General features: G+C 54.8%; 2 protein-coding genes across 12 annotated transcripts in view; both read left to right on the top strand.

Moving 5' to 3' along the window:
- The window catches only part of PACS1 (phosphofurin acidic cluster sorting protein 1), a 143,579-nt gene extending 140,594 nt beyond the window's left edge, over positions 1-2,985 (top strand). The window contains exons 23-24 of the mRNA XM_028117843.2: positions 1,260-1,379; positions 1,533-2,985. Of these exons, the coding sequence (XP_027973644.1) occupies positions 1,260-1,379; positions 1,533-1,648 (236 nt within the window). The 3' untranslated portion in view covers positions 1,649-2,985. The remainder of the gene's footprint in view (positions 1-1,259; positions 1,380-1,532) is intronic.
- Positions 2,986-13,907: 10,922 nt separating this feature from the next.
- KLC2 (kinesin light chain 2) lies at positions 13,908-24,062 on the top strand. 11 transcript variants are annotated; one of them, XM_028118175.2, is made up of 17 exons: positions 13,916-14,004; positions 14,531-14,726; positions 14,828-15,102; positions 17,799-18,029; positions 18,178-18,247; positions 18,882-19,104; positions 19,760-19,847; positions 19,939-20,040; positions 20,137-20,310; positions 20,395-20,494; positions 21,170-21,219; positions 21,326-21,393; positions 21,848-21,956; positions 22,058-22,216; positions 22,290-22,414; positions 22,654-22,711; positions 22,823-23,765. In XM_028118175.2, the coding sequence occupies exons 3-17, from the start codon at positions 14,875-14,877 to the stop codon at positions 23,105-23,107; spliced, it is 2,070 nt and encodes a 689-aa protein (XP_027973976.1). In that variant the 5' UTR covers positions 13,916-14,004; positions 14,531-14,726; positions 14,828-14,874; the 3' UTR covers positions 23,108-23,765. The 11 variants fall into 11 exon arrangements, with proteins under 11 accessions (XP_027973977.1, XP_027973976.1, XP_027973978.1 ...); XM_028118177.2 differs by lacking the exon at positions 13,916-14,004 and adding an exon at positions 14,016-14,147 and having other exon boundaries at positions 14,865-15,102; XM_028118172.2 differs by lacking the exon at positions 13,916-14,004 and adding an exon at positions 14,016-14,147.
- The last annotated feature ends 156 nt before the right edge of the window (positions 24,063-24,218 follow it).

Genomic DNA, 24,218 nt, shown 5'->3' with positions numbered 1-24,218 from the left:
GCCTGCTGAACATCAGCACCTTAGGGGCTGGGGCTGTTAGCGCTGCCATAATGAAGCCACTGCACTCTGGGGTAGACCATGTGACAGAGGAGGACATCACTGTGTCCCCATGAAGCAGAGCATTTGCACCCAATCCTGGAAGTCACTCAAGCCCACATGAGCAAAAGGGCATAGCTGTTTAAGAATTAAGAGGAGTAGGGGCGCCTGGGTGGTTCAGTGGGTTAAGTGTCTGCCTTCAGCTCAGGTCATGATCTCGGGTCTTGGGATCGAGCCCCACATAGGGCTCCCTGCTCAGCAGGGAGTCTGCTGCTCCCTCTCTCCGCTCATGCTCTCTCTATCACAAATAAATAAATAAAATCTTTAAAAAAAAAAAAAGAATTAAGAGGAGTACAGCCCATTTTGGATAAGAGAGGTGGCTTAAGGCCCTAGAGGTAGAGTTGGGGTGGCCCCGGGTCTTGTGCTCCAAGAGAGTAAGGCAGGAATCCCCACCAGCCAGGCCAGCCCCAGGGCAGAGCTTGCTGCTGTCTGTTCTGCTGATCTGGCTGTGCACCTGCCATCGCGGGCAAGCCTGCCAGGTGACTCAAGGGCCCTCACAGCCCCACCCATCAACCAACTGTCAGGTAGGGGCTTTCTTTACCTGCTGGACCCTCCCCCCTCAGAGCACTCCCAGAGCAGCTGGGCCTCTTTCTGTTCATGCCTCTGCTTCATAGAGTTCCCCTTGGGAGCAAGCAAGGGGCTGTGGCAGGCCTAAAGCCAAAACAACAGGCGCACCTCAGAGACCTACCCGGGGCCGGCCTGCCAGCTCCGCAGTGTTCTCCTTGCTGCCCCAATATCCCTGGGCCAGAGACGTTGCAAACACTCCTGTGAGTGAAGCCCTCCTGGCCCACAGGCCAACTCGGCCCTATGTGGGTGCGAGTGTGCAGGAAAGAGAGACCAAGGGCACAGGCACCTTGCCCCACAGGCTACCTAGAATGTTCAAGCTGGAAGGGACCTCAGAGACTAACCAGCCGGCTCCAGGTGCTCGTTACACAGTTAAAGATACCGAGGTTCAGGGAAAGGCCTGTGAGGGGAAGGGGCAGAAGGAAGATCCTGGTATGCGCTTCCTGCATCCCCAGAGCTAGGGAGCAGGGGAGAAAGGATGGTTGTCTGCAAATCACCTCCCCTTCCCACAGGAAGAGGGGCCAGTGGGGATGAGAGAGAGGAGAGGGGTAGCTGCTTTTCCCAGGGTTGTGACGGAGGTGGTTCTCCTTGCTTTCCAGTTCCCACCATCTTCCTGAGCAAGAAACCTCGAGAAAAGGAGGTTGATTCCAAGAGCCAGGTCATCGAGGGTATCAGCCGCCTCATTTGCTCTGCCAAGCAGCAGCAGACCATGCTGAGAGGTACGGGGAGACACGGGAGGAGGGGTGCCGGGCAGGGCGGGAAAAAAAGGGGCAGGGGACTCTGGGGGGAGGGAGGCGATGGTCCTCCCCAAGGGACCCTGGGGAGGTGGCCTTAGCAGCCCTGGTCAACCCCTCCTTCCCCTGTCACCCCAGTGTCCATCGACGGAGTCGAGTGGAGTGACATCAAGTTCTTCCAGCTGGCGGCCCAGTGGCCCACCCATGTCAAGCACTTTCCAGTGGGACTATTCAGTGGCAGCAAGGCCACCTGAGGGCACTATCTCCTGGCCACTCTCCCTCCTGGCACTGCCACCAGCCTCACCGCCTGCGGGCAGGGGGAGGCCAGCAGGCCTGGGCCCAGCATCCCCTTTCCTTGCCTGGGGGCCTGCATCTCTCTTGCCCAGTCCTGAAGGACACTGCCAGTGGGGACACTGCTCCCCTCCCTCCTGCTCAGTCCTCTCCCTCCTGCTCCAGGCCCAAGGCATGTCGATTTTGCCTTCTGGTGCCCATCCCTGGAATTGAGTCCTCTGGGCCTTCCTTCACCGACTTCCAGTCTCCCCACGAGGCACCAGTTCCTTCCTGGAAATAGGAAACCTGGAATCCTGGCCCACAGCAGGGAGTCCAGCCCTCCCCACCTCTGCCAGCTGCCCAACCTGCCCCCCTCAGGTGGGGCCCAGGGCCACTTCCCATGCTGTGGGTTCTCCCAGCAGGGGGTAGGAGGGGTACCCTGAACCCAAGGGCCCCCCTCTTCCCTCCACAGTCACAGGGGCAGCCCCACCCCTCCCTCACCGCCAGGACAGCATTTCTTTGGTAATGCCATGTCTTTCTGGGGTGGAGGGGCCTTCCCGGTCTCCCCCATGCACGACCTCCTCCCTTACCCCCAGGTTCCCCCCAGATGTCGTGAGCACCCTTGGGTGTTTCTTTGGTTCTCTGCACAGCCAGTCTCTTGGTGGTTCCATGTGACTTGCTTGGGCACCAGCCCGTGTCCTGTGGCTTCCCCCTTGTTGATGACTCTCCCCCCTCCGCCTCCCACCCCTTCCACCCCAGCGCTGCCTCTTCCTGAACTCCGGACTGGGACAGATGGGAGGCAGACCCCACCGGCATATTGTCTGTGACCCTACATCTCCCTGTGCCTCCCGTGTCAATGTGTGTCCCACTCCCTAGTATGTGCTTCCCCTCCTCACGCCTAGGCAGAGAGCCCACCTTCCCAGCCGGGTGTTTGTCCAGCAGGCTCCAGTCCCTCCCTCTCGTCCTGGGGGTCTGAGCCAACTCCTCAGCCTCGACCGTCAGCCTTCTCAGGAGAAGCTGAGCACGCAGGGCCACCATCCCAGCCGCAGCACTCCAACCCCCCCCCCAAGCACCTTCAGAGCTTTACCGTTGCCCCCTCACCCCTTCTAGAAGTTTTTGCACAGAACTTCATTTTGAAAAGTGTTTTTCTCATTCTCCATACCTCCCCAAACTCCTCCAGCCCTTACCCCCTGCTCAGCCCTGCTGTCCAGAGCATCTTCTGGGCTGAGCTGCTCTGTTGGGACCGGAGAGGGGTGGGGCTTGAGGGACTGAGTGGATGTTGGGTTTTTCATTCAATAAACTGGTGATTTCTTACCAACTAGCAAGGCTTGGGCTTCTATGCCTCTCACTGTGACACAGGATCTGTACAACCCTCTCCCCTCCACACCACAGCCGACTCCTCTCAAAATCAACTCCTCTCAAATGGCTGGAAAGAAGCACGTTCTCATTTCCTTAATTAGAGAAATAGGCATGAATGTGTCTTTCCCAGTATGAGGCAAGCAGAGGCCAGAAACAGAAGTAACACTCTTCTCACACCAAAGTCCCTTTTTTCTCTAGGACTCACCATCCCCAAATCCCACCTCTCAAGACAGTGACATATCGAGGGCATTTCTGCTCTTCTGATTAAAGATTAGAACTTGGCTTCTTTCCTTCTACTAGGCTGATGTCCTGCCATAGTTTCTGGAAGCTGGTGGAGTCTAAGGCCCAGGTGGAGGGGGTGGAGCTGGGGTCCATCACTGAGTTGGCTTTCTTGCCTGCCCTTAACTTAGATGGAAAACAGTCATTGCTCCTACTCCCTGGATGCCTGGTTCTTCACATGCTCCCGGGATAGAGGCCTGCACACCAGCCTTCCTCCGGTGAAGAAGTGCCCAGTGGTTGGGGCTTGCGTAGGGCAAGGGACCGAGGGGCTTGGCACCCTTGCCCTGCAGGACACAGCCACAGAGGAGTGGATGACCAAGCAGGGCAGGCTGTTACTGCCTCCCCAAGCCCTGTGGCCCAGTGACCTAAGGGAGGGAGGCTCTGGGACCCAGCAGTGTGGCCCTACACCAAACTCTCTGAGCCTGGAACATGGAAATAATGCCTGTTTCCCAAGGGGAAAAGTCCAGTGAGGTCGGTGAGAGTGTCCCAGAAACGCAATCTGCACGTTACTTACCGAACAAGGTGTACAGTCTGGTTGGGGAGAGGGAAATGCCAGAAGTCAAACTGTGTTTAAGATGAGCTAGAGAGGATGTGAGTGTTACCTCGGGACAGAGTGGAAGCTCCATGAGAGGCCTGGTGGCAGGAGGCAGTGGGAGAGGGCTCAGGCAGTGCAGGGGCTGGGGGGACCCGGGAGTGGTAGAAGTCCCCAGCTGGGGGGGTGTGGGGGACAAATAGACTCGGGCCCAGCTCAGAAATGAGAGGACGGAGCAGATGAGGGAAGGTGAGGGGCAGGAAGAGGCACAAGCTCCCAGCCTGCTGTGTCTGCCTCCACATCCGGGGCCTCCCCTCTTCCCAGCTCTGGGGCTTCGCTCTTGCAGTTGCCCCCTCTCTCCTGCCGTCATCTCTACCAGGTCTTTCCCGTCTGCATGCCAACAGGCAGTAATAGCTCTCATGTCAAAAACAAATCCCCTGCTTCTGGATCCCCTCTGACTGCGACGTCTCTGCTCCCTGGAAAGTGAAATGCTTCTACAGTTGTTCATGTTTCCTGCCTCCACTTCCGCTCCTTCAGGCTCTTTCCTCAACAGCCCCATCAGAAGTTGCCTTACCAAGGTCACCAGTGACCTGAGGTGCCACATCCAAGGGTCAGTTTTCTTGCTTGACCTCCACTTGACCTGTGGACAGCTCTCTGCTCTCCTTCCACTCCTCTGACTGCCCTTTCTTGGCCTCCCTTACTGTACCTTCAGCCTACCAGCCTTGGAACACTGGAAAACACAGGGCTCCAGCCTCTGGCCTTCTCCCTCCCCACACTCAGCCCTGTAGTATGAAATGCTCCCCTGCGCACAGACTTCTCGCTCCATTCTTCAGGTGCTGAGGCCAAAACCTTTGGCACCACCGACTCCTCTGTCCCTCATACCCACCATCCGGTCGGCCGCTTTCCCAAGACAGATGGAGAACCCAGCAGCGCCCCACCCCTTTCACTGCTGCTGTTATCTGGTGTCTGGTTGTTCTAATAGCCTCTTAATTATGCTTCCACCTCTCTGCCTGGAGTCTGTTCTCCACACAATAGCCAGAGAGAGCTTTTTAAAATGTTAATCAGATAGTGGTAAATTAGCCATTTAAACTGTCCGATGGCTTCCCATCCCCCCAGGAATATAATCCAAAACCCTCATCAAAACTCACAAGGCCTCGGGGATCTGACGTCCTGAGGGCAGTTTGATCTGTCCTCTCACTCTGCCCCTCGCCCACTGGCCTCTGCATTCCTCAGACACACCAGGCACGCTCTGCCTCAGGGTCTTTGCACAAGCTGTCCCCCTGCCCATCCTGCCCCTGCCTCGAGGTCCGTGTGGCTTTGCTCCCCCATTGAAGTCTTGGCTTAAAGGTCACCTAAGAGAAGCCTTCCCTGTTCTACCTGTCTCAAATAGCACTTCCCTTTTCTCTCCCCCTTCTTTAGATTTCCTTATTAGCACTTCTCACTCCTTGGCATTTAATTATCCATTTGTTTCTCTCTCCCCGCTGGCATGTAAGCGCCAAGAAAATGGGAATTTTTTTTATCTTCTCTGTTCTTGGTACCCAGGATCCTTCTTGGCTTGTCCTAGGTACACAATGAGTATCTGTCGACAGAATGAATGAAGAGGCCTTGTGCTGCTGCAATGGAGTCCCCAGTCCAGATGCACTACTCAGGCACTTTAATGCCTCAGCCCAAAAACCTGAGTTTTCCCATAGGCCCTAGAGTAAGAAGATAGACTCCAAAGAAGAGGGAAAGGGTTTGATAGGAATGGTTTCCAGAATTCCAAACACAAAGCAACTCAGATTTACACGTTGAGACAGCTTTCCCAGTCACTGAGGGTCAAGGCTGCACCAGAGCAGAACTGCCCATGGGGCTGCCTTAAACATTCTCTAAAGGCCAAGAGGAGCATTTTGGTGCAGAAGGTGGAAGAACTTCTGTCTAACTTGTATACCAACTCCAGATTGTTTTATTGCTAATTTAAACAAACATGTATTTTAGAATAGTTTTAGATTTACAGAAAAGTTGCAAAGATGGGGGCGCCTGGGTGGCTCAGTCGTTAGGCATCTATCTGCCTTCGGCTCAGGTCATGATCCCAGGGTCCTGGGATCGAGCCCCGCATCGGGCTCCCTGCTCTGCGGGAAGCCTGCTTCTCCCTCTCCCACTCCCCCTGCTGTGTTCCCTCTCTAGCTGTGTCTCTCTCTGTCAAATAAATAAATAAAATCTTTAAAAAAAAAAAAGTTGCAAAGATGGAACAAAGAGTTGCTGTATACCACCCCCCCATATTCTCCTATTGTTAACATGTTACATTAGTATGGCACATTTATTATAACTAATGAACAACATTGATACATGATTATCAACTAACGTCCATATTTAACTCCGATTCCTTAGTTCTTCCCTGAAGTCTTTTTTTGTTGTTGTTTAGGATTTTTATTTATTTATTTATTTGAGAGAGAAAGTGAGAGAAGAGAGCACAAGCAGTGGAAGTTGCAGAGGAAGAGGGAGAAGCAGGCTCCCCGCTGAGCAGGGAGCCCGATATGGGACTCGATCCCAGGACCCCGGGATCATGACCTGAGCTGAAGGCAGATGCTTAACCGACTGAGCCATCCAGGTGCCCCTCCCTAAAGTCTTTTATGCATTCCAGAATCCCATCCAGGATACCACACTACATTTAATACTTTGGGCTATGACATTTTCTCAGACTTAACCCTATTTTTGATAACCTTGACAGTTTTGAGGTGTACTGGTCAGGTATTTTATAGACTGCCCCTTGGCTGGAATTTGCCAGCACATCCTTAGCAAGGGTACCTGCCTTCAACATGACTTGTCAACCTTGATCACCTGGCTGAGGTAGTGTTGACTAATAAATTCACACCCCCTTCCCTACTGTGCTCTTAGGAAGCCACTAAGCACAGACTAGATAAAATAAAGATTTTTCTCTATATCCATTATTTAGATTCTAGACAGCAGACTTCAGATCCATGTTTTAAACTCCTCCCCTCATCACCCACTGCTGTGTCCAGGGACTATGGCACGGAAGACTCTCTCAACACCATCTACAAGCATTTTCTTTTATCCAGTCTGCTGCTATAGCTTCATGTGGTTTGTACCACAGACTCCTTCAAGCAGCCCCAGGAAATCAATTCAGCTGATACTTCCTTTTTACCAAGGAGGAAGCCCACGGTCAGAGAGCTCCCAACCCCACCCCTGTCCTCAATCTAAACTCTCATTTTTTAAAAATATTTTATTTATTATTTGTCAGATAGAGAGCACAAGCAGGGGGAGCAGCAGGCAGAGGGAGAAGCAGGCTCCCCGCTGAGCAAGGAGCCCGATGTAGGGCTCCATCCCAGAACCCCAGGATCATGACCTGAGCTGAAGGCAGACGCTTAACTGATTGAGCCACCCAGGTGCCTGTAAACTCTCATTTCTAAATATTTACATGACTTGAATACTCACAGACCTCTCAAACCCAGTATGGCTCAAACAGAACTCTTGATTTCCCTCGATCCTCCCCAGTTTTGATAATGGCACAGCGTCCATCCTATTACTCAAGGCAGAAGCCACCGAGTTGTCCTGTGTCACAACAGTGACTCCTGTCCATTCCACTCCTCAGACACTGTTCCCAAACATAAGCCAGAGTGCCTCACTCCCTTGCTAGAGCCCTTCAGTGGCTACCTCCAGCTGCCCACCCCATGACCCATCAGGCCTGCACGTCTGGCCCCACTACCCCTCACTTCACTTCTAGCTGCTTTCTCCCCCCCCGCCCCCGCTTGCTTCACCTTGAGCCACAACTGATCCTGCAGTAATCACACTCTTCTTCCCTAATACCAGGCCCAGACTTGTGGTTTCTTCCCAACTTAAATGCTCTCCCCGCCCCCACAGAGCTACTTCCTTTGCCTTTAGGATGCAGCCTACACCTCACCTCCTCAGGGAGGCTTTCCCAACAGCCCTGCCCCAAAGCGCAGTTGTTAGCCTCTAGCTGAGCCCTTTCTGTAGTCATGGCATTCAATGTCACCTGCAATAAATGTCTTTGTACCACATTAGAATGAGAGCTCCAGGTGGGCAGGGACTCAGGCTGCATCTCCAGCACCCATCACTCTGGCTCATGGCAAATACTAAAAGGCCAGCTAAAAGGATGAGTGAGGGGTTAAGTCACTTGTCCAAGGCACACAGATTGGTTGAGAGGGAACCAGATTTCTAACCCAGGTCATCTGACTCCAGACCATCTCTCAAGGCCCCACTCAGATCCCAAATTCCCAATTATCCATACATCCTACATGTATTAAGGTCCTAATATGGTACATGATGAAAACAGGGTTGGCTTCTTACCGATATGGGAACTCTTGAGGCGAGCGGGGGAGGTGGACAAAGAGACGGTTGCCACAGAGCATGACACGTTGCACAGGAGCATGCCAGAGGGACATCTAGTTCAGCCTGGGGAAGGGCTGTCCAAGAAGATGTCACAAAGGAGACGACACCTGAGCAGCATCTTAAAGATGCCTGACGTGATGGATGTTCTGGACACAGGAAATAGCAAAAATGGGAGATAAGAGAGAGTTTGGCTTGTTTTGAAACGCTCGGGTGGTTTAACGTGACTACAAAGCAATGGGCATGGTGAGTGTAGGGCAGAAGAGAAGGAGGTAGCCAGGGCACTGAGGAGCCCTCTAGCCATGGTTATCCTCACTCTGTGCCTGGGTGAGGGCTGAGCACTTTATCCTGAGATCAGTGGAGACCCGGGATAGGGTTTTAGACAGAAAAGTGAGATGAGGGAATTCATCAAGATCACTTTGTGACAACAGATTGGAGGAAACAAGACTGAAGACCAGACGAGCTTGAAGCGTGTTGCGGCAATTTAGAAAAGATGTGACAGAGACATAGACCATGGTAAAGAGAGGAGAGGTGCCAGAAAATGGAAACTTTAGTTCAATTTAAGAGGTAAGCAATAGGTTTAGGTGGATGGTGAGGAAACAGGGTCAAAAGAGAAAGAGCCAAAGATAGGGACAGGCTGTCAGCTCTAGGTGAATGGGCAGGTGGTGGAACATCCCTGGAGGAGATTTGGGCAGGAGACAGTGAGTTTAGGGCAATAGTGGTGTGTGCTGCTCAGAGGTTAGTGTCCAATTGGAGTTGAAAAATAGGTCTGGATGGAGCTCAGGGAAGTGATCTGGGTTGGATGGAGATTGGGGTTTCCTTAACACGCAGGAGAACTGATGGGAGGGAGAAGGTGAGAACAGCCCTGGCTGGGCTGAGCTCTCTTCATCCTGACCATATAGAGCATCTGTTGCCAGCATGAAACAGCTTAGCACTTGTATTCAGACACGCCTTTTCCATTTGCTGCCTCTTTTATTGCTCGCTTTCATCCTGAATGTGTTTTCCTTCCAACAACACCTTAAGAAACTGCCCAATATTTCACATACTTTCTCCCCACTCTCCATTCACTAGCACAGGGTCGATCAAACAGTTAAGCTTGGTGGTGATAATAATCCTAAGTAACTACTAGTAACAGTTACTGTTAGGTACAAGGCCTAATGTTAAGATCTTAACTCTGCGGTTTTATTCTGTTTTCTCAAGGACCCAAAGAGGTAAGTATTAGGAACTTTATTTTACAGATGAGGAAACAAATGAAGTTACAGAGCATGCCTAAAGCCCCACAACCGGCAGAGGGAGAAATACGGCATTGAACCTAGCTGAGTATGACCCCAAAGTCTGTGTGCCCTCTCACTGAGCAGGGTGAGGACACTTCTAGTCTGGCTGGGAGGTCACAAGGAAGAGAGGGTACAGATTTGCCAAGTGGCTACCAGGATAGGAACCAGGAGCCTCTCAGGCGAGCTCTAAGCAGCCTTGATTCTTGACTCAGTGGCAGAAAGAACTGACAACCAGGGGTGTTCACAGTGGAACAGGTCCCTCAGGAAGCAATGAGCTGCTGGTCACATGGAGGAGACATGATCTTTAAGGAGCCTCCAGTCTTGAGCACTTAAGGGTGAACCTGCTGACATTTCAAGGTGGATGATATGCTTGGCAAAAGTGCCCCCCAAACAATTTGAAGAAAAGTAGTGACGCAGCCAAAGGATAAAGAATAATTTAAGAAAGCAGATTTCAGGGGCGCCTGGGTGGCTCAGTTGGTTAAGCGTCTGCCTTCGGCTCAGGTCATGATCTCAGGGTCGAGGAGCCTGCTTCTCCCTCTGCCTTCTGCTCTCCCTGCTTGTACTCTCTCTCTGACAAATAAATAAAATCTTGAAAGAAAGAAAGAAAGAAAGAAAGAAAAAGAAAGAAAGAAAAAGAAAGAAAGAAAGAAAGAAAGAAAGAAAGAAAGAAAGAAAGAAAGAAAGAAAGAAAGAAAGAAAGAAAGAAAGAAAGAAAGAAAGAAAGAAAGAAAGAAAGAAAGAAAGAAAGAAAGAAAGAAAGAAAGAAAGAAAAGAAAGAAAGAGAAAGAAAAAAAAAGCAAGCAAGCAGATTTCAATGTGATGGGTGCTTCTGAGGCTCCAAGGGGAAGGGGTGGGAGCAGTGGGAGTGATTTTCAGGGAGAAAACATTAAAAGTAGTAAGAACAACTTCCCCAGGCATGGGACAGGCGGGGGCAAGCTGATAAGCTCTGTGGAAAATGGCATAAGGAGCTGAATCACCACTGGGCATAGACTCCTCCCTTTTTTCTCCATTAACAGAGCACCCATCAGCAGCCTGGCATGAGACCAGCAGCTGCGGGGAAAATGCAGAACAGAGCGGGATGAAGTAACAGTCTCTTCCCCTGGGAGATGCACAGTAGAATCCTCAGGGACAAGATAAAAAGCCAAGTGGCTGAAAAGGTTGGACACATGCAAGATTAAACACTGAAAGCAAGATAAGAGCCTGAGAACCCGGCAGGGCAGACCCCGCCTCCCCCCGCACCCCACCCCCTCAGCACGCAGGGAGGAGCAGGGCCAGATGCCTAAAGAGAATCACAAAGCACGGAATCCTGCAGAGAGCAGAAGAGCCAGAGCAAGAATCCAGCAGAAGTCATAAAGGGAGACTGAAAAATGTTCTTTCCATTTACCTGGAAAAAGATGATAAAAGGAATGTGCTCCTTTATTAGACGGAGAGAAAGCACAAGGGAAAAAAGCAGGGGTTGTGGATGTGTGTTTGTGCTTGGGTATGTGTGGTATGCTCCTACATGGGCCTATAAACACATGCACACTCCATGTGCGTGTGGCAGACGTGTCCATTCAGTGCCTCCGGGTGGACCTGCGTGAGGCTGTGTTGAGGGTGTGTACAACTGTGCTTCCGTGTGGGTGTGAACAAGGCAATCTGACCTCAGTTCTCTTGACCTCTACTCTACGTGGTCAGTCTCCCTTACACACCTGGACTGTAGATTAGAGAAGGACATGGTGGTCACTGGGAGCCTGAGCTCCCCCACAACAGCAGGCTCTCTCTGCACATGCAGCTGCCTTCCCCTCTCTGGGCTTCAGTTTCCTTACCTGTTGAACAAAAACATTTAAGCAGTGGCTTTCAACCCAGGATGCAAAGCAGGGGGCACCACTGAAGTTTTAAAATAATAAGAGATACCCATGACCCACCCTTGCACCACCGAGAATCCCAATCTCTAGAAGAGCCTTCTGATGAAGTCCCTTTCACAAGAGATTCCAAAACTGAGCCTCAATAAGAATGACAAAGGGGCCCTGAGCTCCAGATTCCATTTCCTCTCCAGGAACTTGCTGTCGAGTTGGGAATGCTGTCATGATCTGATGGAGTGTCCCTGCATAGAAGGTTGGATTATCACACCACAGCCAGCACTCCTCTGGGAGAAAAGGCCAATGTGAGGGCTAAAGAAGACAGACCCCAAACACAAAAGACTCTAACCTGCAGGGCCCTGGAGGAAGACTGACAAGGACAAATCCAAGTTCTGCACTAAGGGACACAACCTAATGGATGAACACAGGAAACTGGTAACAGTAGGAGATCTGGGGGAGAAGAGCTGAAGGGCTGAGGACAACCGACAGAGAGAAAGAAGTATATATAGGTCATTGTGACTTGTGGGTGCCTTTTGAATTTTGCATCGTAGAACTATATTAGCTACCTTTAAAAATCACTGGGGAAAATATAATCGGCAGAGGCACAGGATCTGGAAGAACCTGGCTGGATATAACTGAGATGCACACAATCTAGGGTTTTAGCTGACAAGCTTACCCTGAGCAGACACAGTGTGGTGGCTGTCAGAATTAGCCTGACCTGCAACTTCATGGTGGACAGGTGGCACTCTCATTAAGTGGGGACTATCCCTCTGTGATCTCTGAAGTTGACTCCCTGTCTGGATTTCTGAGCCCTGGACTGAGCACCACATTCTGAGCAGTATTTGGATTGAACCTAAAATACACCCCAAAAACAGAAATTGGAGTGGAGAAGGGTCAGGAAACTGGAGCAGGGCAAAGGGATAGGGTTTGCCAGTCCAGGCAAGGAGAAGACTGGGTGGAGAACCACGGAGGTCTTCACATATCTCCATTGGCAAAAGAGAAGAGACTGTTCTTCCTGAAGACAGAACTTCAATTTGGTGTCCGTGAGCACCTGCAGAAAGGTACTTTCTGAGCTAGGGAAAAACTTCCTAAACTTTAGATCAGTCTCACAGCAGAATGTAGTGAGCTCCTGGTCATAGGACATACTTGACCTAGGGATGTAGGACCTCCCTCCGTCAGAGATGATACCAGGGAGATTCTTGCATCCACCAGGACACTGAACCTGGTGGACTCTGGGTCTGAGCCCACCCTGACTCATGAGGAACACCCCAGATCCTCGAGGACCAGTGCCAGGCTTCGTTATGCAAGTTTTTTTTTTTTTTTTAAGATTTTATTTATTTGAGAGAGAGAGAATGAGAGAGAGTGAGCACATGAGAGGGGGGAGGGTCAGAGGGAGAAGCGGACTCCCCGCTGAGCAGGGAGCCCGATGCGGGACTCGATCCAGGGACTCCAGGATCATGACCTGAGCCAAAGGCAGTCGCTTAACCAACTGAGCCACCCAGGCGCCCTGTTACGCAGGTTTTGTACCTCGGGGTTATCCTGCTGTCACCCATTAGTGACATCAACCTAGGGGCAGTGGGGGCAGTGGCAGAGGAGCCACCAATCCAGAGCTGCAGAGCATCAGACCAAAACCTGGGCCTGGAAGGGATTTGGCAAGGCCAACAGGTGTACCCTTCCACACTTAAAAAACAAAACAAAACAAAACATTTACTAAGTTCTTCTGTGTGGCTGGCCAGGGGCCACTGTGGGAGTGAACATGACAGGCAGGTCTTGGCCTGCATTCTAGGGAGAAAACAGAAAACCAACTTAAATCATTCGTAGTTTCCACCAACAAGAAAACTATTAGAAGGCATGAGTGCTACAGAGAGAAATAGGTGTAGGAGCGGGCTCTATGGGAAGTCAGGGATCAAAGAAGGCTCTCTGAGGAGGTGACATTTATTCTGAGCCCTGAATCACTTTGCCTTGGGCAACTGGTCAACAAACAGCACTTGTGGTGTTCACCCACAGGGGCACGAGTCTGTTTCAGCAGATGCCCAGCTGCCCTTAGTCAACTTTTTCTCCCTTAGGGCCAAGAAGCCCTTCCCCCAGGAAGCAGCCCTAAGATACTGCGAATCCCACAGGAACACAAACAGTTCTGATTTGGGTGAGGGGCATAACTAGTCTCTAGAGACAAATGAGCCTGGGATCAGGTCTGGGAGACGCGAATAGCAGTGCTCGCTTCACTGGGTCTTTGTGGGCATTAAATGAGTACATGCACTTAAAGCATCAAAGCGCCCGACACAGTAAACGCTCAGGAAGGGGCAACTACCTCGATAAACGTCAATAAATGTCAAAAGTCTCGCTCCGAACTCAGAGGAGGCCAGGCCTTCTTCCTGCGCTTCGGTTTCTCCCGCTGTCCTCTCTGGCCGTGGCACTGGGTGCATTCAGGGTTAGGATCTCCCGAGTCTCTGCACACCCCTGCGGCCTCGGGGCGGTGTACAGTCGAGGAATCCGAGGCCTCAGGGGCATGGGTGGTGGCCTTTGGGAACCGGTGCCTCTGGGGAGCCCATGCCCCGCCCCTCGGTGCCCGCCCCCCTAAATGACCCCGCCCTCCACATTGGATGGCCCCGCCCCAGTCCCCCCTTCCCAGCCTTGAGCGGGCCCTGCCTGCGCGCTCCTTTAAGGCAGCCTGCGGAAAGAGAAGAGCGTATTTCGCCCCCTCCGACGCCGCCGAGGTAGAGGCTTCACCTTTAAGGCGGCGCAGGGACTGCTGGGAAGGCCGGCGGGATGGAGGCGGTGGGACCCGCTCACGGCTGCGGGTCCGGGTGAAGCGGGGCGGGAGCCGGAACCTGAGCAGGAGCGGGTCCGAGCGGAAGGCGTAGGTCCGCGCGAGCCGATCCGGCCGGGAGAGGGGCCTCTGGGTTGGCCTACGGGAGGGGTCGTCGTGGGCGCAGGCTGTGGGAGAACAAGGCCGGCCTGCTGGGAGGGGGCGCGGTCCTGGGTAGCCGGGGGCGGGAGCGAGGCCTTTTCAGGGGAGGGGTCCCCGGGGCGTCGCGCCGGCCTATGGGGAGGGGTCATTGTGGGCGCGGCCTAGTGGGGGGACGAAGAAGCCGAGATCTCAAGCTCCTGTAGGGGAAGGGCCTCCCGAGGGGCTCTGTGACTCGGCCTGCCTGTTGGGGAAGGGCCTGCCCAAGGGGTTGGGGCTGGATCTAGAGGGGCCGGGGTCTCCCGCACGCGAGTGAGCCTCCACGATCCCTGTAGGACAGCTCCCCCACCTCCAGCGCTCCCTGTCCTGGCTAGGGGAGTACCCGGGGAAGTCCTGAGACTGAGCCGCCTCAGCTGGCCTGAGCCGGTGGTCTGGGCCGAATCCGGATCCAACCTCACCGGCCTCACCGCATTGCGTCTCCCGGGCCGAGACGAGCTTGGGCGCGCCCCCTGTAGGCCGAGCGCGGGCACGGTACGGGTTGCTGGCTGGGGGACCCGGGCACCCTGGGGACCCAGGCGTACGGGGACCCGAGGTGTTTACCTAACCCGGGGCGGACGGCGGTGTGGCCCCAGGCCCGGCACGCGCCTGCCCGCCCCCTCGCCTCCACAGGCGGCACGCCATGGCTACGATGGTGCTTCCGCGGGAGGAGAAGCTGAGCCAGGATGAGATAGTGCTGGGCACTAAGGCCGTCATCCAAGGCCTGGAGACCCTGCGCGGGGAGCATCGTGCCCTTCTCGCTCCCTTGGTAGCTCATGAAGCTGGCGAGGCGGAGCCCGGCTCACAGGAGCGATGTGTCCTCCTGCGTCGCTCCCTGGAAGCCATCGAGCTGGGTCTGGGGGAGGCCCAGGTAGGCTGGTCTGGGATGCTGAGGTGGGAGGTCACGGGAGGGATGGAGCCTTCCAGAGGAATCCTGGCAATGTAGGAGCAGAATCTGGGCAGGGAACCATGTGGCCTCTGGAGCCCATGGTAAGACCTTAGTAAATATCTGTTGAAAAATGAATGGGCTTTGGAAACCCCAGCTGTGCCTTGCCTCAAGAGAGCCTGATCATCCTTTAGCCCCCACACAGAACCCTGTTCATGGCTTCTCTGATGGGTAGCAGAGACTGAATGGCATAGGAGATCAAAAAGAAATCCTTAAGAACCGCCCCCCCTTCATTCTCTTATTCATTCCTTCACAGGTAAGTTATCAAGTGCCTACTATGTGCCAGGCAATCTGTTATGTGCCAGAGATACAGGTCCAACAAGAGAGACAAGATCTCTGCCCTAATCCACTGGGGAGAGAGTCAGAAACACACATACATTTGTTACATATCCTGATAAGTTCTACAAAGAGAAGAACAAGATCTTGTGATAGCTTATAGCAGGAGGTCTTATTTATTGGTCAGGCAAGACTTCTGAGGAAGTGACATTTAAACCAAGACCTGAAGGAAGGAACAAACCGGCCTCCAGAAAAGGGAGGGAGGCGAGAGGTTACATGTGCAAAGGTCCTGAGATAGCAAAGATCTTGTTACGGGAGAAATGAGAGAAGACCTGTCTAACCAGAGCTTCCTGGGGAAGGAGCGGGACAGAAGAGGCCTGTGGAGAAGGTGGGGGCCAGATCATGCTGCACCTTATTAGTTTGGGTTGTATTCTCAGAAAAGCAGGAAGCCTTTGGAGGGCTTCAGTAGTCAAAAGGTCTGCCTTAGATTTTAAAAGCTCCCTTTGGGGGGGCACCTAGCTGACTCAGTAGAACATGGGACTCTTGATCTCGGGGTTGTGAGTTTGAGACCCATGTTGGGTGTAGAGATTACTTTAAAAAAAGAATCTTTTTTTTTTTTAAAGATTTTATTTATTTATTCATGAGAGACAGAGAGAGAGAGGCAGAGGGAGAAGCAGGCTCCCCGCTGACCAGGGAGCCCGATGTGGGACTCGATCCCAGGACCCTGGGATCATGACCTGAGCCAAAGGCAGACGCTTAACCATCTGAGCCACCCAGGCGCCCTAAAAAAAGAATCTTAAAAAAAATAAAAACTCCCTTTGGCTGAGGTGTAGAGAATGAACCATACATAGCGAGTCAAGGGTGGAAGCAGGTAGCAGGTAGTTAGCAAGCCACTGCTGGAATTCAAGTGATAAATGGTAGCTTGGACTACAGAGGTGTCCAGGAGGGAGGAGAGAAGGGGCCCAGTTCTAATGTTCTGGAGGTGGGTCCAGGAGGACCTGGAGGCAGAGTAAGGGAGAGAGAGGAGGGCAGAGTAACTCCCAGATTGTGGCCAGAGCAAGTGAAGGAGACAAGAGAGATTGGATGATCAGGGGTTGTGTTTTGGTCCTCTTTTACGTTGGGGCCGCCAGGACGATATGCAGATGGAGATATTAAGGAAGCACTGGGGTATACAAGGAGTACACACTTTCTCCAGGGTAGAGTCTTGGCCCCTTCGAATCTTGGCTGAGATGCCGTCTGGCTCCATAAATCTTGGGCAGGTGGCATCATCTTGGTTTCCTTGTCTTTAAAATAGGGCTCACGCCATCTGCTGTATATACTTCCAGGCTGTTTAGGGAATTTTTTTAAAAAGCTGGTGGTTGTGGAAACACCTGTCACTTACGCATTTGCTAGTCAACTAGAAAGTGCAGGGTCGCAGACTGCTTGGCCCTCTGGCAGTGCAGTGTGCTGGTCATTCCCTCCTTGGCCACTTGGCTGCCAGGTACAGAGATAAACACACAGGGGGCCCCCTCCTAGTGTGTGCAGACACCAACACAGATGGGCAAGAAGATGGCGTGGAGGGAACGTGCCCTCCTTTCCTTCGGCTGCAGGAATGACCCTGGCTGTGAAGGGTGGAGAAAGAGTAGAGCCTATGCGAGGCTCCAAGGCAGGAAGAGCCTAAAGGCTCAGGAAGAGTCCTAGAGGTTGGAGAGAGGGGGAGGGGCTGAAGCTGAGGCCTTTGGGTCCCCTTCCCTTGTGGTTCCCAGACCATCTGGGGGCTTGGGACACATACACCTCTCCTCTCTAGGAGCTGCATAAGGCCAAGGGCTCACCTTGGCAGAAATCAGGTCTTTCCGTGGCTCTTCAGCCATTTGTCAGGATTCTTAGGAAATTGCTAGCCCTGGGGCAGGGAGCAATGGGATAGTGGCTGTGGCAGCAGGGCTTAGGTACAACCCCCAGGAGAGACAAAGGGGGAGAATGGCTAGCTCAGGGAAAGCGTAGGATCCCACCTAGCCCTCTCCGTGGTAACTCAGTGAGGTGGGAATTGGGGTTTTTAATGCAGAGGACTAGCTAGAGGCCCAGGAGAGGGGATGGACTTTCTCAGAGTCCAGTAGAGTCAGCCTAGGAACCCAGGGCTCCTGACCCTGGAAGGAAGGAGCTGGGGTTCCCAAACCTCCTAGGTTCAGGTCTTGGACTAGGGTCTGTTTGGGGCCTTGGGGGGGGGGAACTCCCTTGATGAGAGGAGAACTTGGTGGCCCTCAGTCCTGTAGCTCCTCATAGGCAGGGCCAGGTCCTAACACCCCAGGAGACCCAGGCTGGGGGGTGGACAAGACTCTAACCCTCATCCCGGCTGGCTGGCACCACAGGTGATCCTGGCGCTGTCGAGCCACCTGGGGGCTGTGGAGTCAGAAAAGCAGAAGCTGCGGGCTCAGGTGCGGCGCCTGGTGCAGGAGAACCAGTGGCTGCGAGAGGAGCTGGCTGGGACACAGCAGAAGCTGCAGCGCAGTGAGCAGGCTGTGGCCCAGCTTGAGGAGGAGAAGCAGCACTTGCTGTTCATGAGCCAGATCCGCAAGCTGGATGAGGACACATCCCCCAGTGTGAGCCCCTACCACAGCCACTGTGAGGCCATTGGGCAGGGGGGCCTGGGAGCAGGGAGGGACGTGGAGCCGACTCGGCTCTAACCCAGCCACGGACACGTGGGCTGCCATGCCCCTCCTTCCCTGACACTCTTTCTGTCCTCCCCAGGAGGAGAAGGGGGACGTTCCCAAAGACTCTCTGGATGACCTGTTCCCCAACGAGGAGGAGCAGAGCCCAGGTGCAGAGGGGCAGCTGGTTCTGGGGGTGGGAGGGTGGGGGAGGGGACTCCTTGTCCTTGGGACCCAGAGGTCACCAGAAACGGTGACCAGAAGGCCACCATGTTCTTTCCTGCCTCATTTCTGATCATCGCATCCCAGCATGTTGGAGTTTAAAAGGCAGGTTTCACATGTTGCTTCTCTCCCACTAACTTTTTTTTTTTTTTCTTTTTCTCCCACTAACTTCTGAGAAACAGGTATCATAGTTCAGAGCTTTGGAGCAGCCTGACCTGGGTTCAAGTCCTGCTCTGCCACTAGTCATTCTGGGACCACTGGTTTCTTTCCCTCTCTGAGCCTCCTCTGAAGGTTATGGAGGATGCACGCACAGGACTGAGCCCCAGGCCAGTGCTTGCCTTGCTAATAGCATTGAGCACACATATCAGAGTCTCCTTTCTGCAGATGGGAAACTGGCTCGGGAGGTTAGGTGGCTTGCTCTACAACACACAGCTTGAGGTATTGGGGCTGGGATTCTACCCACTACAGATGGGGAAACAGGCGGAATAGCTAGTGACTTGCCCAGGGCCACATGTCAGGTAGGTCAAAGGCATCGCTATGGTATGGGCAGTTGGTACATCTGATCTGCCCTTGGCCTTGCAGCCCCCAGCCCCGGAGGAGGAGATGTGGCTGCCCAGCACGGGGGCTATGAAATCCCAGCACGGCTCCGCACCCTGCACAACCTAGTGATTCAGTACGCCTCCCAGGGCCGCTACGAGGTGGCCGTGCCACTCTGCAAGCAGGCACTTGAGGACCTGGAAAAGACCTCAGGCCACGACCACCCTGATGTCGCCACCATGCTGAACATCCTGGCTTTGGTCTATCGGTGAGGGTGCCTCTGGCCACAGTCATCCATGGGAGTCTGCACACTTCCTGAAGGCTCCAGCCCTGGGTCACAAACCCTCAGTCCCTGCTGTGGGCCAGGACTGGGCAGTTGGGCAGGAGAGAGAAGGAGATTATGCCCAGAGAGGGCTGAACCCACAGAGTACCTGGATCTCCCCCCAGGCTTAGTCTGTTGGAGGAGAAAGGCTTGGGCATAACTATGGATGGGGACAGCACAGCTTCTCTGATCATTAAGGCTTAAGAAGGGGGGACGTCGGGTGGCTCAGTTGTTAAGGCTTAAGATGAGTTGCCCAGAACATGAGAGGCTTGCAAAAGTTTTCCTTGGCAGAAAGAACAGTATGAGCAAAGGCCCTGGGGAATAGGCAGCAGGGTACACTGAGCATGAGGAAGTGGGGGTAGAATCCTGGGGAGTCTGGCTCATCCCCCAGCACTCAATGCCCTGGTGAGTTGTAAGTGAATGTTCAAAGTCACCCCAAGCTCCTGGAGGGCGGGGGCTGACCAGGTCTTCCCAAGCTCTGGGTAATAATCATGTCCACTCATCAGTAAATCCCGGAGGAGTGACCACAGGGATCTGGGACCAGTAGGGGGAGGGCCTTGGGCTAGAGGATACCCCTCACCATGCTTCTGCCTGCACCCAGGGACCAGAACAAGTACAAAGAGGCTGCTCACCTGCTCAACGATGCCCTGGCCATCCGTGAAAAGACACTGGGCAAAGACCACCCGGCTGTGAGTGAGGGTGGGTGGGAGGTGGGATCTGCCCCTGCCCTGTGTTGGGCAGGGCCCCAGGTCATTGAGCCTCCATTCTCCTACCCCCCAGGTGGCTGCAACACTAAACAACTTGGCAGTTCTGTATGGCAAGCGGGGCAAGTACAAAGAGGCCGAGCCACTGTGCAAGCGGGCACTGGAAATCCGGGAGAAGGTGGGAGCAGGCAGGGCTGGGCAGGCCAGCTGGGCCTGGCAGGCAGGGGCCTAGGGCAGCCCTGAGCCCAGCCGCTGGCTCCCACTCCTATCCCAGGTCCTGGGCAAGTTTCATCCGGATGTGGCCAAGCAGCTGAGCAATCTGGCCCTGCTGTGCCAGAACCAGGGCAAAGCTGAGGAGGTAGAATACTACTACCGGAGGGCCCTGGAGATCTATGCCACACGCCTTGGGCCTGATGACCCCAACGTGGCCAAGACCAAGAACAACCTGGTACCCTGGGCCAGGAGTGGGGAGGGAGGAAGGAAAAGGCTCAGCTCCCTTCATCCTGCTCACTCTGTGGCCCCTTTCCTCTAGGCCTCCTGCTACCTAAAGCAGGGCAAGTACCAGGATGCAGAGACCCTGTACAAGGAGATCCTCACCCGCGCTCATGAGAAGGAGTTTGGCTCTGTCAATGGTGAGTCTCTGACCACCATGTGCCCCCAGCTCACACAGCGCAGGCCCGCCTAGCCATCAGCATCCAGGGCAAATACTTCAGCTGGGTGGGCCCTTGTGGGGTCTGGCTGGTTGCCAGCCACTTGTGTGCATGTGTGAAAACACATACACGACACACAGCTTCCTGGGTCCTGCTGGTGCTGTTATACACCCTTTGCATAGCCCATGCCCTGAGCCCAGAGTCTTTTCCCCTTCCTCTGCTGGGCAATTCCTGTTCACCATGAGGGCCCACCCCAAATGTCTCCCCCGCTAGGAAGCCACCTTCCGGCCCCCAGTGGTCAGTCATTTCCTGCTCTGGGATCACACGGCCTGGCCTATCATTCAGGCCTAGGATGTGTCTCAGGCTGTGGGCTTGAGGCGTTTAAAGATGTGCTCCCCCCAGCCCTCAATCGCAAGCCCCTCAAGCACAGGCTTGTGCCATGTCATCTCCTTGTTCCAGAAGAGGGTCAGAATTGTTTCGAGTCTGTTTTTTGTTCACTGTTTCATTCATTCATTCATTCATTCATTCGTTCATTCAACAAAGCCCAACCCTGATCCCTCCTGGGTACCCCTAACCGCCTCCCCAGACCCCAGTCCTATGTTTCAACCAGGAGAAGCCTATATGGGAGGCTGGTGACAGCCCCCTTTCTCCCCCCAGGGGACAACAAGCCCATCTGGATGCATGCAGAAGAACGGGAGGAGAGCAAGGTAGCTCTATGGGCAGGGCTGGGGTGGTCTGGGTAGGGAGGGTGAGGCTAGGGATGTGTAGAGGGGAGGGACTTGTGCCACCTCCCCTGACCATTCCTTCCCCCAGGACAAGCGCCGGGACAGCACCCCCTATGGAGAATATGGCAGCTGGTATAAGGCCTGTAAAGTAGACAGGTGAGGACAACGGGGCAGGGCTGGAAATAGAGCAGGTAGTAGGGAAACAGCATCCTGGGTGGGGGCCAAGTCCAGGCTCTACACTCCATAATGCTCACCCCCAGAACACACACCTCTTTGTCAACTTGTCTTTCAAGACCTGGGTCACAGGCCCCCTGTCCCAAAAAGGCTCTCTGCCCTGGGACAGCCCAATTTTCTTGCCTTTGGGTCTCCTAGCTTTTAGTCCTGGGGGCAACATCCCACGTAGGGCTCTGGGCCCGGGTCCCCAACCCTAGGAACCTGGGGTGATTCCAAGACAGGAGAGTCTAAGTAGGCCGAGCACAAGGCTGGACACGAGGGGAGAGATTCTGGTTGGCTGGATGGTTCCTTGGGGCCCAAAGTGGGCTGGATGCTAGGATGGGCCTGGTTCCTGGGGAGCACGGAGTTTGAGACTGCCCTGCTGTCCTGTCCACAGCCCCACAGTCAACACTACCCTGCGCAGCTTGGGGGCCCTGTACCGGCGCCAGGGCAAGCTAGAAGCTGCACATACACTGGAGGACTGTGCCAGCCGCAGCCGCAAGCAGGTGGGGCAACAGGCATGAGGGGTGTGGGCAGGGACCTGGGTGGCCCTTGTGTTCCCATCAGGATTCAGGGCTCCACCTGATGTGCCCTGCCACTCCCTCAGGGCCTGGACCCCGCAAGCCAGACCAAGGTGGTGGAACTGCTGAAAGATGGCAGCGGTGGGCGGGGAGACCGCCGGGGCAGCCGAGACGTGGCGGGGGTTGCCGGGGCACGGCCTGAGTCTGACCTCGAGGAGGCAGGGCCTGCAGCTGAGTGGAGTGGGGTGAGTCTAGGGGCTGGGGTGGGCCAGGAGGCTGGGTAGTCAGTGTGGCAGAGACAGACTTATCCCCCCACAGGACGGCAGTGGCTCCTTGCGGCGTAGCGGCTCCTTTGGGAAGCTCCGAGATGCCCTGAGGCGTAGCAGTGAGATGCTGGTGAAGAAGTTGCAGGGTGGTAGCCCCCAGGAGCCTCCTAACCCCAGGTGAGCCTCTGCCTTGGATGGGCCCTCCACCCAGGGTGAGCCTCTCAAGAACCCACCCCATGGCCCACCAACCCCAGATGAGTTCCTGATCTAGGTGAACTCCCTCATCTCCCTCAAGCTCCACCACCCACCGAATCTGCTCCCCTCCCATCAGCCTCCATCTCCAGCCCCATCCTGACTCTTTCCCACATCCTCCCCACTTCCACCCTTGGCAAATCCAGGCATTCCTTTCTCCTCAGGATGAAGCGGGCCAGTTCCCTCAACTTCCTCAACAAGAGTGTGGAAGAGCCAGTCCAGGTATGGCCGGGTGGGTGTTGGGGCACTGGGCAGTGAGGCCCAGGCCCCAGAGCCCAAAGACTGCATGTCCTCTGTAATTGCCAAGCTTGTCAATCATATCTGTTTATCTAGAAACCTTTCCAGCTCTGTGCCAGGCCTGGCTTTGGGCTGGACACTGGGAAGACAAATGAGGGAAACCAAGCTCCTGCATGGGGTGGACATGCAAGTGGCCAGTGCCAACACAGTGATGCGTGGAGGTGGGCGGGAGTGCCAGAGCATCAGGACGTGGTCAGGGGCCCAGCTCAGGGACTCTGGCTGCTGGGGCCCCTTCTGGCCAGGGAAGTACAGCCTGGCAGCAGCGCGAAGCTGAGCCACCTGGCCCCTCTGCCCACAGCCTGGAGGCACAGGCTTCTCTGACAGCCGCACCCTCAGCTCCAGCTCCATGGACCTCTCCCGACGAAGCTCCCTCGTGGGCTAATCCTGAAGGGGCAGCGCCAGAGCCTCCACCCAGCACTGCCCCCATCCCCAGCCCTTCGCATGGGCCTGCTGCTTGCCCCACCTGTCTCTCCCAAGGACCCCCGTCTTTTCTGTTCAATCTCAGGGTAACCTCCTCCCTTGTCATCTCAGCCTAAGCTCTGGAGGCTGGGCCTGCCCGCTCCAGCTCTACCCCTTATTTATTCCATCCAGCAGGGCCCCCTCTTTAGGTTCAGGGCCAGGTGAGGGACTGGCCAGGGTCTCCAAGGTAGAGACTCAGTGGCCCGCCCTCCCCAGGCCCCGAGCCAACACTAAGCACCTGCCGTCCCTTCAGCACTCCTGCCCTCCTGCCCCCCGGCCGTTGCTTCTGTATATAGAGAAATAAGTTATTGGCCGCGCCCCTCCCCTCAGTCCACGGTACTGCCCTGTTCTCCCCTCACCCTGCCCTTCTCTAGTGGTACCGCCCAGGCCTTAATCACCCCCCATTCCGCGCGGTGGTATCTTCCAGGCTCTACATCTCGGGGGCGGCGCCTCCCCAAAGGGTTCCCTGGGCCTTCTCACGCTCCTCCTGGCCTCTGAGGGACGAGTTGAGCCCCACCATCGCCCTGTGCCCCAGGACGGAGAGCCCTCCCCTTGCCGGTCCTCTCACCGCCGGGCCCTGCCCAGCATCCCGGCCTTATGCACTGCCCCTCCCGCCCGGCCCCGCCCAGGCACGGCCTGACTCCGCCCCGGGCACCGCCCGTCGAGCCATCCTGCCACGCCTCTTCCCACGCCTGCCGCTTCTCGCTAGGGGCAGTGATGGCCCCTGTGGCAGGAGGGGCTGCCCCAGTTGGGGGGGTGAGGCGGTCGCTCTCTATTTTCAAATGTTGCTGTAGAAATAAAGACCGTTTGAATCTGAGCCGGGCTTGTTTTGGGGCGGAGGCCAAGGGCCCCCAGCGTCTCTAGGTTGGGGGTGAGGTCGGGAGAGGTTGCGAGCGAGCGAGCATGTGTGTCGCTCACGTACGGTCCCGCGCTGATGGAGCCCAGATATTTTGCTCCTATCCCGGGTTGGTTT

Source organism: Eumetopias jubatus, unplaced genomic scaffold (genome assembly GCF_037043125.1).
Source record: "Eumetopias jubatus isolate StellerSeaLion01/CBP00866 unplaced genomic scaffold, mEumJub1_p1.0 scaffold_13, whole genome shotgun sequence".
In the NCBI taxonomy this organism is placed as follows: domain Eukaryota; kingdom Metazoa; phylum Chordata; class Mammalia; order Carnivora; family Otariidae; genus Eumetopias; species Eumetopias jubatus.
The sequence above is the reverse complement of the archived record's forward strand: the minus strand, read 5'-3'. Positions and strand labels throughout refer to the sequence as shown.